Here is a 14,115-nt window from a genome sequence, read left to right as displayed (position 1 = left end):
CTTGCGGTCATGTTTGCAACAGCAGCAGTTGTAACAAAGGGAGACTAGATAGAGAATAGATCATAGAAAAGAGAGATAAAAGACAGCCATAGCATGAACGAATGTTTGCTGGTAGGATATCCAAAGAATTAGTAGGGTGGAACCAAAATGTCTTCAGGAAAGTAGAATCTTCTCCAACTTTACTGCCTCCATCATCTTTGGACTTTCAGAAATAAAAGGTCTAGCCAAGACCTTAGGAACTTTACTACAGTGTATGTAGTCTTGAAGTAACTTTAAATTATACATAATTTATATTTGTACAAATAATTACTTTGCTGATGATAATCTAAATTGTTAAGTTTTGTGTAGCATACTGGTGTTGGAATCTGAATTGATACATTTTTCTTATTCGCATTGTTTATCTTTTCCTTTAATCATCTTAAACTAAAAGCTTTAAGGTATTGAGTTTAAAAATACAGGCTTCAAAGATACTTTGACATAAGGAATTTTTTTTAAATACCTGTGACATTCAATTTTTACCATAGCTACGTAGGTATATTAAGATAAATATTTTTCTGAAGTGTTTAGAAACTACATTTTTAACAGTTAAATTGAACATTTCAATTATTATTATTTAATCTTTGCTTTAGGTTCTAGTATAATGCCAGCAGCTGGAACAATGTATCTAACAACTTCAACTGGATATCCGTATACTTACCATAATGGTGTTGCTTATTTTCATACTCCAGAGGTAACTTCTGTCCCACCGCCTTGGCCTGTAAGTAATTTCATTTAAAAAAGGATTTCCATCTATCACTATCAATTTTTTAATGTTTGTTATATTTCTGAAATATCTTAACCACAGGAAATTACAAATAATAACACACATCAACCAAATTACATAGACATCAATATTTTGCCACATTTACTTAAGTTCTTAAAATGGGGAGTAAAGTAAGACAGCTTCAGGTCAATTCTCCTTACCCCCACTTCCTTACCCTCTTTCCTGTTCAGAAGTAAGCAGAATATCTTTCCTATTCATTGTATATATTTTTACTACAAATATATGTATTCATAAATGACATATAGTACTGCTTTAGTGGTTTTTATTTTTTATTTTTTGCATTTCTTTTTTTTATATACTTTAAGTTCTAGGGTACATGTGCACAACGTGCAGGTTTGTTACATATGTATACATGTGCCATGTTGGTGTGCTGTACCTGTTAACTCGTCATTTACATTAGGTATATCTCCTAATGCTATCCTTCCCCCCTCCCCCCACCCCACAACAGGCCCCGGTGTGTGATGTTCCCCATCCTGTGGTTCAAGTGTTCTCATTGTTCAATTCCCACCTATGAGTGAGACCATGTGGTGTTTGGTTTCCTGTCCTTGCAATAGCTTGCTCAGAATGATGGTTTCCAGCTTCATCCATATCCCTGCAAAGCACATGAACTCATCCTTTTTATGGCTGCATAGTATTCCATTGTGTATATGTGCCACATTTTCTTAATCCAGTCTATCACTGATGGGCATTTGGGTTGGTTCCAAGTCTTTGCTATTGTGAATAGTGCCACAATAAACATACGTATGCATGTTTCTTTATGGCAGCATGATTTATAATCCTATGGGTATATACCCAGTAATGGGATGGCTGGGTCAAATGGTATTTCTAGTTCTAGATTCTCGAGGAATTGCCACACTGACTTCCACAATGGTTGAACTAGTTTACACTCCCACCAACAGTGTAAAAGTGCTCCTATTTCTCCATATCCTCTCCAGCACCTGTTGTTTCCTGACTTTTTAATAATCGCCATTCTAACTGGTGTGAGATGGTATCTCACTGTGGTTTTGATTTGCATTTCTCTGATGGCCAGTGATGATGAGCATTTTTTCATGTGTCTTTTGGCTGCATAAATGTCTTCTTTTAAGAAGTGTCTGTTCATATCCTTTGCCCACTTTTTGATGGAGTTGTTTGATTTTTTTCTTGTAAGTTTGTTTAAATTCTTAGTAGATTCTGGATATTAGCCCTTTGTCAGATGGGTAGATTGCAAAAATTTTCTCCCATTTTGTAGGTTGCCTGTTCACTCTGATGGCAGTTTCTTTTGCTGTGCAGAAGCTCTTTAGTTTAATTAGATCCCATTTGTCAATTTTGGCTTTTGTTGCCATGGCTTTTGGTGTTTTAGACATGAAGTCCTTGCCCATGCCTATATCCTGAATGGTATTGCCTAGGTTTTCTTCTAGGGTTTTTATGGTTTTGGGCCTAACATTTGAAGTCTTTAATCTATCTTGAATTAATTTTTGTATAAGGTGTAAGGAAGGGATCCAGTTTCAGCTTTCTACATATGGCTAGCCAGTTTTCCCAGCACCATTTATTAAATGGGGAATCCTTTCCCCATTGCTTGTTTTTGTCAGGTTTGTCAAATATCAGATGGTTGTAGATGTGTGGTGTTATTTCTGAGGCCACTGTTCTGTTCCATTGGTCTATATCTCTGTTTTGGCACCAGTACTCTGCTGTTTTGGTTACTGTGGCCTTGTAGTATAGTTTGAAGTCAGGTAGTGTGATGCCTCCAGCTTTGTTCTTTTCGCTTAGGATTGTCTTGGCAATGCGGGCTCTTTTTTGGTTCCATGTGAACTTTAAAGTAGTTTTTTCCAATTCTGTGAAGAAAGTCATTGGTAGCTTGATGGGGATGGCATTGAATCTATAAATTACCTTGGGCAGTATGGCCATTTTCACAATATTGATTCTTCCTATCCATGATCATGGAATGTTCTTCCATTTGTTTGTGTCCTCTTTTATTTCGTTGAGCAGTGGTTTGTAGTTCTCCTTGAAGAGGTCCTTCACATCCCTTGTAAGTTGGATTCCTAGGTATTTTATTCTCTTTGTAGCAATTGTGAATGGGAGTTCAGTCATGATTTGGTTCTCTGTCTGTTATTGTGTATAGGAATGCTTGTGATTTTTGCACATTGATTTTGTATCCTGAGACTTTGCTGAAGTTGCTTATCAGCTTAAGGAGATTTTGGGCTGAGATGATGGGGTTTTCTAAATATACAATCATGTCATCTGCAAACAGGGACAATTTGACTTCCTCTTTTCCTAATTGAATACCCTTTATTTCTTTCTCCTGCCTGATTGCCCTGGCCAGAACTTCCAACACTATGTTGAATAGGATTGAAGAGAGAGGGCTCTACGCCAATAAACTAGAAAATCTAGAAGAAATGGATAAACTCCTGGACACATACACCCTCCCAAGACTAAACCAGGAAGAAGTTGAATCTCTGAATAGGCCAATAACAGGCTCTGAAATTGAGGCAATAATTAATAGGCTACCAAACAAAAAAAGTCCAGGACCAGACAGATTCACAGCCAAATTTTACCAGAGGTACAAAAAGGAGCTGGTACCATTCCTTCTGAAGCTATTTCAATCAATAGACAAAGAGAGAATCCCCCCTAACTCATTTTATGAGGCCAGCATCATCCTGATACTAAAGCCTGGCAGAGACACAACAAAAAAACAGAGTTTTAGACCAATATGCCTGATGAACATCAATGCAAAAATCCTCAATAAAATACTGGCAAACCAAATCCAGCAGCACATCAAAAAGCTTATCCACCATGATCAAGTTGGCTTCATCCCTGGGATGCAAGGCTGGTTCAACATCACAAATCAATAAACATAATCCATCACATAAACAGACCCAACGACAAAAACCACATGATTAATCTCAATAGATGCAGAAAAGGCCTTCGACAAAGTTCAACAGCCCTTCATGCTAAAAACTCTCAATAAACTAGGTATTGATGGAACATATCTCAAAATAATAAGAGCTATTTATGACAAACCCACAGTCAATATCATACTGGATGGGCAAAAACTGGAAATATTCCCTTTGAAAACTGGCACAAGATTTTTTCTTCTTTTTTAGTTTTTTGTTTTTTACTACAAGAATATATTCTATTTTTTATTTTTAATGCTATAGTATTGCCACTTTTCACTTCCAGATCTTAAATCTTGAATTCATGTATTGACTAATCCACCTATTTCCTACTATTTTGAAATTAATCCTCTGCCAAATACTAAGTTTCCGTGTGTGTGGGTCTTTTTTCTGCTATTTTGTTCCATTGGTGTATTTGTTCACCTTGCCCAGTTCTAATTATTTTGACTTTATAATGAGTCTTGAAATCTTAAAGTACATTGTTCTTCTTCAGGAGTCTCTCATCTATCCTTATGTCTTTGCTTTTATATGTATAAATTTTTTAATTCAGTTTGTTTAGTTCAGTGAAAAGCCCTTTTTTTTATTAGAATTGCATTAAATAGTGTGAATAACTTGGGACATTTCAGTATTTTAAAATATTGAATCTTCCTATACATGAACATGATATATCTCTCCATTTATTTGTCTTATTTTACTTCTATCCATAAAAAAGTTTTCTTTTTCCGTAAAAAAGCGTGACACATTTTGTCAAATTTATTCTTAGTAGACTATAGTTTTGTTGCTTTCATGAGTGCTGTTTTTTAAATAACATTTCCTAATAGATTGTAGCTGGTGTATAGTAATGCTCTTGATTTTTCAATAGTGATATTCTATCAGTAACCCTATCAAACTCTCATTTACACAATTATTTATGATTCAATGTACTTCTATTTCTTTCATTTCTTTTTTTCCTGGAGTTTTTGCACTGATGGTGTCTCTGCTACAGTATTGATGTAGTGAAAACATCATGACCCTGTTCTTGAAAAAGGGAGCAATTTCAGTGATTTAAGCTTTACATGTATGCAGATATATACATATGTATGTATATATGCATGTATATACACACGTGTGTATATATGTGTGTATATACACGTATGTATATATGCATGTATATACATACATATATAGACACACACACACACATACACACACACACATACACACACACACATACTTTGTAAGTGGGAAGATACTCTTAACCAGACTTTCTCAATCTTAGCACTGTTGACATTTTGAGCCAGATGATTTCTTTGTTGTGAAGGGCTGTCCTGTGCACTGTAGGATGTTTAGAAGTATCCCTAAGCTCCCCATAGTTATGACAAATCAAAAATGTCTCCCAGCATTGCCAGATGTTCCGTAGAGGACAAAATCACTCATGGTTGAGAGTTACTGCCCTAAATCAATTAAGGAAGCCATTTTCTACTATGTTTGTTAAGAGTTTTTAATCATAAAAAGGTGTGGAATTTTAACAAATGCATTTTCTGTCTCTGTTGAAATTACCATTTTTTCTCCTTTAATCTATTAATATGGGAAATTACATTATTATTTTCTAATGTTAATCAGTGATACAGTTTTATTAGCATACCATAGTCTGTGAATTGTACAAAACTATGATACTTTTCCTCAGCTTTGGGGGTGCGAACATTAAACAAAACAATATAAGTTAGATCCCACATTAGACATTGAATTTTAATTGCTATATTAGAGCCAGTTTTACTATCTTGCAATACAACTTGCCTGTTTTATTAAAGATCTGGTTTTAAGTAATCTGTTTTGGGGCTTACTCTTTCACTTTGAATAATCAAGTGTTACCTGTACTTTTTTCAGACACAGATTTTTCACTTGTGAGTTTATCCAACTATTAACTCGTTTAAATGTCAAATTACTAAAATAAAAATATGTTTGCTTTAATTATAGGTATAACAAAGGAATAGAACATTGATTATTTGTAACTAGTGGGAAAATTAGATACGACTATTCATTCAGTTCTAAATACTATTATAAACATTAACTGTTTCCTGCTGGTCCCCACAATGGAAACAGGCAGCATCACCCTAAGTCTTGCTGTCATTTTCCTCTAAGTATTCTCTTAGAACTATATTTTCATAATCTTTGGAGATGGTACATTTCAGACTAAAAACAACTTTTCTGGTGGTTGTTTTAGCATTACTATGGAAATGAAACCATGTAGAAGTAGAAATATTGTGATGATTTTAATAGACTTAGTAGAGTTGGTAATCATATCAATAAGAGGTAGAAAAATGATATTTCTAATCATAAACCAGAAGTTGACTGGGTTTAGGTAATAATTTGAGATAAATTTTATTGTGAGCTATTTTAAAGGCTTCTGCCTAATTTTTCTTTTTTCATCCTCTTGTAGTCACGTTCTGTATGTAGCTCCCCTGTGATGGTAGCTCAGCCCATTTATCAGCAACCTGCATATCACTACCAGGTAAACATAAATTACAATTAAAATTCTCTCTGAAACTTTCAGTCCTTTCTTAGCTAACTTTCATTTATTTCTTTCTCATGCAACTACTTTTCTAATTACAATGAGATAGTTCATTAGAGGAATGTGAATCAAAACCACATTAATATACCATCTCACACCAATCAGAATGGCTATTATTAAAAAGTCAAAAATAGCAGATGCTGGCGAGGTTACAGAGAATAGGAACACTTATACACTGTTGGTTGGAGTGTAAATTAGTTCAACTTTCGTGGAAAGCAGTATGGAGATTCCTCAAAGAACTAAAAGCAGAACTACTATTAGACCTGTTACTGGGTATATAGCCAGAGGAATATAAATCATTCTATAAAGACATATGCATGTGAATGTTCATTGCAGCACTATTCACAATAGCAAAGACGTGGAATGCCTATCAATGACAGATGGATAAAGAAAATGTGGTACATATACACCAAGGAATATTATGCAGCCATAAAAAAACAATGAGATCATATATTTTGCAGGGACATGGATGGAGCTGGAGGCCATTATCCTTAGCAAACTGACACAGGAACAGAAAACCAAATACCACATGTTCTCACTTATAAGTGTGAGCTAAATGACGAGAACACAAAGATGGGAACAGTAGACACTGGGGTCTACTTGAGGGTGGAGGGTGGGAAGAAGGAGAAGAGCAGAAAAGATAACTATTGGGTACTGGGCTATGAAATAATTTGTGCAACAACCTCCCGTGACACGAGTTTACCTATGTAACAAACCTTCACATGTACCCCTGAACCTAAAATAAAAGTTTTAAAAATAAGTAAAATAAAATAAATGATTAGTTAGAAAATAAAAAATAAAAAAGAGTTAATCCTTGGCAGTGTTTTTTCTTTTTTAAATTTTTTTCATTGACAAATGATAATTATACCTATTCATGGGGTATGTAGTGATGTTTCGATACATGTAATATGGTAATATGGTGATCAGAGTAATTAGCATATCCATCATCTCAAACATTTATCATTTCTTTGTGTTGGGAGCATTCAATAGCCTCCTTCTAGCTATTTGAAACTATGTATTATTGTTAACTATAGTCATCGTATAGTGGTATAAAACATTAGAACTTATTCCTCCTATCTAGCTGTAATTTTGGGGGTGTTTTGGATTTTTTGGTTTTTTTTTTTTAATTTTTATTTCCATAGGTTTGTGGGAACAGATGGCATTTGGTTACATGAGTAAGTTCTTTAACGGTGATTTGTGAGATTTTGATGCACCCATCACCCAAGAAGTATACACTGAACACAATTTGTAGTCTTTTATCCCTCACCCTCTTCCCACTCCTTCTCCCTAAGTCCCCAACGTCCATTGTATCATTCTTATGCCTTTGCATACTCATAGCTTAGCTCCCACTTACGAGTGAGAACATAGGATGTTTGGTTTTTCATTCCTGAGGTAGCTGTAATTTTGTATCCTTTCACAAACCTCTCCCTATTCCTCCTTTCCCTCTATCCTTCTCAGCCCCTAGTATTCTTTTTACTTCTATGAGATCAACTTTTTTTTTTTTTTTTTTTGGTAACACATGGTACTCTTTATTGTGATGCTCAGTGGAAAACATCTGTAAACCAGCTTACTGTAGTGATGACAGTTGCAACTCATGCTAAGGCACTTTTATTATATAAAAAAGGGATTAGGGTAGGAGTTACATTCATTTCTTTGTGACAGCAATGGGACCTGAATTCAGAGCTTTGTAGGCATATGCAACATTTACATCACTTCATGATTTGAGAGTTTGTTTCCTTTAACAACAACAAGAAAAATGCCTTCTTGCCATATGTAAGTCTAAATGCAGCATATACAAAAACAGGAATACAAGTAAATTCAGCAACCAGTGTAGACCAGCAGAGGATAAGCTACTCTCTTCTGAACATGGTTTGGAAGGCAGTGAAAAAGACTTGGAATTTTATCATTTATTATAAGAAAGGGGGGAAAAATAAAACTTGTGTCTTTCCAAAATATCTGTGCAGGTGGCAGATTTTTGAGGTCAGTGTTTTTTAGCTTCCACATATGAGTGAGAACATGTGTTGTTTAACTTTCTGTTCCTGGCTTATTTCATTTAACATAATGACCTCCAGTTCCATCCATGTTGCCATGAGTGATAGGATTTTATTCTTTTTTATAGCCAAATAGTATTCCATCGTGTATATATACCACATTTTCTTTATTCATCTGTTGTCAGACACCTAGATTGATTTCATATTTTGGCTATTGTGAATAATGCTGTAATAAACATGGGGGTGCAGATGTCTCTCTGATACAATGATTTCCTTTTCTCCAAATAAATTCCCAGTAGTGGAATTACCAGATCATATGGTAGTTCTATTTGTAGTTTCTTCAGGGATCTCCATACTGTTTTCCATAGTGGTTGTACTAGTTTGCATTCCTATTAACAGTGTATAAGAGTTCCCTTTTCTCTACATCCTCACCAGCATTTGTTATTTTCTCTTTTTGACAATAACCATCCTAACTGGGGTAGATAATACCTCATTGTGGTTTTGATTTACAGTTTCCTGATAATTAGTGATGTTGATCATTTTTTCATATATTTGTTAGCCATTTGTCTTCTTTTGAGAAATGTCTATTCAGATCATTTGCCCATTTTTAATCAGTTTATTTTTTGTTTATTTTGCTGTTGAGATGCCTCAGTTCCTTATATATTTTGCATATTAATTCTGTGTCAGATAAGTAGTTTACAGATGTTTTCTCCCATTCAACAGGTTGTCTGTTCACTCTGTTGATTGTTTTCTTCACTGTGCAGGAACTTTTTAGTTTAATATAACCAAACTATGGGATGAATTAGGGAGAATTCCCTCTGCTTCAATTTTTTGGAATAGTTTGGGAAGATCTGGTATTCTTATCTAAAGGTTTGGTAGAATTCAGCCATGTAGTTCTGGACTTTTCTTTGTTGGAAGACGTTTTAATTACTGATTCAATCTTGTTACTTAAATTTGTTTCTTAAGGTTTTCTTTTTTTTTTTTTTTTTTTTAAGACTGACTCTCGCTCTGTCTTCCAGGCTGGAGTGTGCAGTGGTGCAATCTCTGCTCACTGCAAGCTCCGCCTCCTGGGTTCATGCCATTCTCCTGCCTCAGCCTCCCGAGTAGCTGGGACTACAGGCGCCCTCCACTACACCCGGCTAATTTTTTGTATTTTTAGTAGAGACGGGGTTTCACCATGTTAGCCAGGATGGTCTCGATCTCCTGACCTCGTGATCCGCCCGCCTCGGCCTCCCAAAGTGCTAGGATTACAGGCGTGAGCCACCATGCCCGGCCTTGTTTCTTAAGATTTTCAATTTCTTCAGTCTTGGTTTAGTCTTGGCAGATTGTATATGTTCAGGAATTTATCCGTTTCTTCTAGGTTTTCTAATTTATTTGCACAGAGTTGTTCATATTAGTCTCTAATGATCCTTTGTATTTCTGTGGTATCCATTGTGGTGTCTTTTTCATTGCTGATTTTATTTATTTGGGTCTGCTTTCTTTTTTTTCTTAGACTAGCTAATGGTTTGTCGATTTTATCTTTTTAAAAAATCAACCTTTTGTTTTGTTAATCTTTTTATTGTTTTGTAGTCTCAACATTGTTTATTTCTGCCCTGATTATTACTATTTCTTTTCTTCTACTAATTTTGGATTTAGCTTGTTCTTGCTCTTCTAGTTCCTAGAGGTACATTGTAAGGGTGTTTATTTGAAATATTTCTAGTTTTTTGATGTAAGCATTCATTGCTATAAATTTGCCTCTTAATACTGCTACTGTTGTGTCCCATAGGTTTTGGTATGCTGTGTTTCTATTTTCATTCTTAATTTCTTCCTTTACCCACTGGTCATTCAGCAGTATGTTGCTTAATTTCCATGAATTTGTATAGTTTTGAATGTTTTTCTTGTTATTGATGGCTTTTTTTATTCCATTGTGGTCAGATAAGATACTTTATATAATTTCAGTTTTTTTAATTTTTTGAGACTTGTTTTGTTTCCTAAAATATGGTAATTCTGGAGAATGTTTTATATGCTGATGAAAAGAAAGTATATTCTGCAGCTGTTCAGTTAAATGTTCTCTAAATGGCTGTTAGGTCTGTTTGGCCTATGGTGCAGTTTAAATCCATGTTTCTTTGTTTCTTTTCTTTTCTTTTTTCTTTTTTTTTTTTTTTTTTGAGAAGGAATCTCGCTCTGTCACCCAGGCTAAAGTGCAATGGCATGATCTCGGCTCACTGCAACCTCCACCTCCCAGGTTCAAGCAATTCTCCTGCCTCAGCCTCCTGAGTAGCTGGGATTAAGGTGCAGGACACCACGCCCAGCTAATTTTTGTATTTTTAGTAGAGACGGGGTTTCACCATGTTGGTCAGGCCGGTCTCGAACTCCTGACCTCGTGGTCTGCCCACCTCGGCCTCCCAAAGTGCTGGCACTACAGGTGTGAGCCACCATGCCCAGCCTGTTTATTTTCTTTCTAGATAATCTGTCCAATGCTGAGAGTGGGGTGTTGAAGTCCCCAACCACTATTTTATTGGGGTTTCTCCCCCTCTCTTTAGATCAAATAAGACTTGCTTTATATATCTGGGTGCTTTGTGTTGGGTACATATGTATTTACATTGTTATATTCTCTTGCGGAATTGATCCCTATATTATTATATAAATGTCCTTCTTTGTCTCTTTTTAAAGCTTTTAACTTGAAGTTGGTTTTGTCTGATATAAGTATAGCTGCTCTTGCCTGCTTTGGTTTCCATTTGCATGAAACATGTCTTTCCATCCCTTCACTTTCAGCCTATGTGTGTCTTTACAGGTAAGGTGAGTTTCTTTTAGGTAGCATATAGTTGGGTCTCTTTTTTTAATCTATTCAGCCAGTCTCTATCTTTTAAATGGAGAATTTAACCCATTTGCATTCAGGGTTATTATTGATAGGTGAGGACATCCTGTCATTTCATTTATCATTTTCTGGTTATTTTGCATATCTTTTGTTCATTGTTCCCTCTCTTTTTGGTGATTTTTTGCAGCTGGGTTCTCTGTAATTATAAGGTTTGATTCTTTTCTTCTCTTTGTCCTTTGTGTAATGGCTGTCCCAGTGAATTTTATAGTTTTGCATGTTTCATGATCATTGTTACCATCCTTTCACTTCCTGATATAAGACTCGCTTGAGTATTTTTTTTGTAAGGCCAATCTAGTGGTGATAAATTCTCTCAGTTTTTGCTTGCCTATGAAAGAGCTGGTTTTTTTAGAGACGGAGTATAGTGGCATGATCATAGCTCACTGCAGTGTCAAACTTGTGAGCTCAAGTAATCCCTCCCACCTTAGCCTGCCACACAGCTGAGACTATAGGCATGTGCCCTGCCTGCTAATTTTTTTTAAGAGATTGGGTCTTGCTATGTTGCCCAGGCTGGTCTCAAATTCCTGGGCTCAAGCAGTCTTCCTGCCTTAGTCTCCCAAAGCACTGGGATTACAAGTGTGAGCCACCACACCTGGCCTTGTGAAAGACTGTATTTCTCCTTCATTTCTGAAGGGTAGCTTTACTGGGTATAATATTCTTGGCTGGAAGGTTTTTTTTCCTTCAGTATTTTGAATATATCTAAATATATCATCCCATTCTCCCCAGTAAGATTTCTGCTAAGAAATCTGCTTTTAGTATAATGGGGATTCCTTTAATTGTGACTTGACACTTTTTTCTTGCTGCTTTTAAAATTCTTTCTTTCTCTTTGACTTTTAACAATGTGACTATAATGTGCCTCTGAGAAGATCTGTTTAGATTGAATCTACTAGGATTCTTTGAGCTCCCCAGACCTGGATATCCCTCTCTTCGCCCAAGACTTGGAAAATTTTCTGCTATTATTTCATTAAACGAGTTGTCCTCACATGTTCCCTTCTCTTTTCCTTCTGGAATGCCCATTATATGAATGAATATTTATCCTCTTCATGATGTCTTATAAATCCTGTAGGTTTTCTTCATTCTTCTTTTTTCGTCTGCCTGTGTTATTTCAAAAGACCTGTCTTCAAGTTCAGAAATTCTTTCTTCTGCTTAGTCTAGTGTATTGTTGAAGCTCTCAGTTGTATTTTTATTTCATTCATTGAATTCTTCAGCTCTAGGATTTCTGTTTGGTTCTTTTTTATGATATCTATCACTTTGTTAAATTTCTCATTCAAATTATGAGTTGTTTTCCTGATTTTGTTGAATTGTCTATCTGTATTCTCTTGTATCTCACTGAATTTCCTTAAGATTATTATTTTGAATTCTTTTTCTGGCATTATGAAATATATACAAATATTTCCCTATGATTGGGGTCTGTTACTAGAGAATTACTGTTTTTATTGGAGGTGACATGTTTCCTTGATGGTTGATGTGTCCCTGCATTGATTTCTACACATCTGGTACAAAAGTCACCTTTTCAAATTTGGAGTAGGTTTCATAGGGGAAGACTTATTTCTATGAATGGGTCTTGGGGTGTTGGTTCAGTGGGGTGCATTGGCCTTGGTTTTAGGTGGACACAGTAGGGTAGTCTCTGTTTAGTCTCTTAAGCTGTAATACTCTCTAGTTGTGTTTGCAAGTTTCTCAGTGACCTAGGACAAGAGAGTCTGTGACAAAGGTGGTGGGCCTTTGCCGGGGGGTGCTTGCTGGGCTGTTCCTCAGGTCAGGACTGTGTACATGAACATGGTAAGTCTGGTTCACTGGGCTTGGGGCCACAGGGTTGTTACTCTGGCTGAGAGCACAGGCATGCAGTTTCTCAGCCAGCCTGGGGGAGTGCCCACCAGAGGCAGCCTGTGGGGCTGTTTCTCAGGTCTGGTATGCAGGCACATGGCTCCTTCGCTGGCCTGGGGGTGCATCTGCTGGGGACAGCCCATGGGACTGTTTCTCAGGCCTGGAATACAGCTGCATGGCTGTTCAGTCGGCTAGGGACATGTTTGTCAGGGGCTGTTCCTCTGGCTCGGGATGCAGGTGCACAACTGCTCACCTGGCCTAGGGGCATGTCTGCTGGGGGTGGCCCATGGAGCTATTTCTCAAGTCTGGGACATAGGCACAGCGTGGATCACCCGGCCTGGAAACGTTTCTGTGAGGGCTGTTCCATAGGCCCAGAATGCAGGCACAGGGCTATTGGTTGGCCTGGGATCATGCCCACTGGAAGCAGCCTATGGGGATGCTTTTTAGGCCTGGGACACAGGCTCTCCAGGCTGTTCGGCTGTCCTGGGGATGTGTCTTCTGGAGAGGTGGGCACGAGGCCATTTCTTAGACCTGAGGCATGGACACCCAGCCACTCCACTCCCCTGGGGACATTTCTGCCAGTGGCAGTCCCCAGAGCTGTTTCTTGGGCTCTAATTACATGCACAGGGTAGGTCAGGGGCTTGTCTGCAGGGCATGAGGCACCTCTGGGCTGTTTCTCAGCCCTGTATGCAGGTGTGTAACCATTCCATCCTGGCAGCATGTCAGCTGCTACGAGGCTTGAGGACCTGTCCTGCTCAGGGGAGTGCAGCAGTTTGACCAGCTAAAGAGTGGGTTCACCCTGGGCAGATTAGCCAGATTGTTCCTCTAGCTGGAGGTGAGGGCAACAGAAGTTGGTTTCCCTATTGTACAGAACCAGAATCACAGCCAATCTTGAGACTCAGGTTCCATGCTGCTGAGGTTGTGTTCAGCCACTGGTATGGACTTGGCGGAATGAAAATGGAACCCCAGTACTGGAGACGTGCAATAGCCACTGGCCCCCTAGAGGTGACTATGGCCTCAAGATGCTGTCACGCTGCAGCAGCTTTGCTCACAGAGTGGGGTTGAGGGGGTGGGGAGTACACACTTTGTACTCCTAATTCGGGGCAATGCAACCACAAATTCCCAGCAGCTCTTCAAACTGTGAGACTGTGGGATTCTCCTGTTGCAAGGAGTGTGGGTGTTTGCAGTAGCAATGCAAGCTG

The 14,115-nt window shown here is 37.5% G+C and overlaps 1 protein-coding gene across 8 annotated transcripts in view; it reads left to right on the top strand.

The window, feature by feature from the left end:
• Positions 1-14,115, top strand: part of BOLL (boule homolog, RNA binding protein) — a 64,348-nt gene that overhangs the window by 14,137 nt on the left and 36,096 nt on the right. For all 8 annotated transcript variants that reach the window (XM_054478386.2, XM_054478385.1, XM_054478388.1 and 5 more), the window contains exons 6-7: positions 630-757; positions 6,113-6,184. In XM_054478386.2, coding sequence (XP_054334361.1) covers positions 630-757; positions 6,113-6,184 — 200 coding nt within the window. The remainder of the gene's footprint in view (positions 1-629; positions 758-6,112; positions 6,185-14,115) is intronic.

This window comes from Pongo pygmaeus, chromosome 11, assembly GCF_028885625.2.
Source record: "Pongo pygmaeus isolate AG05252 chromosome 11, NHGRI_mPonPyg2-v2.0_pri, whole genome shotgun sequence".
NCBI lineage: Eukaryota > Metazoa > Chordata > Mammalia > Primates > Hominidae > Pongo > Pongo pygmaeus.
Note: the sequence above shows the minus strand (reverse complement) of the source record. Positions and strands in the feature narration are given on the sequence as shown.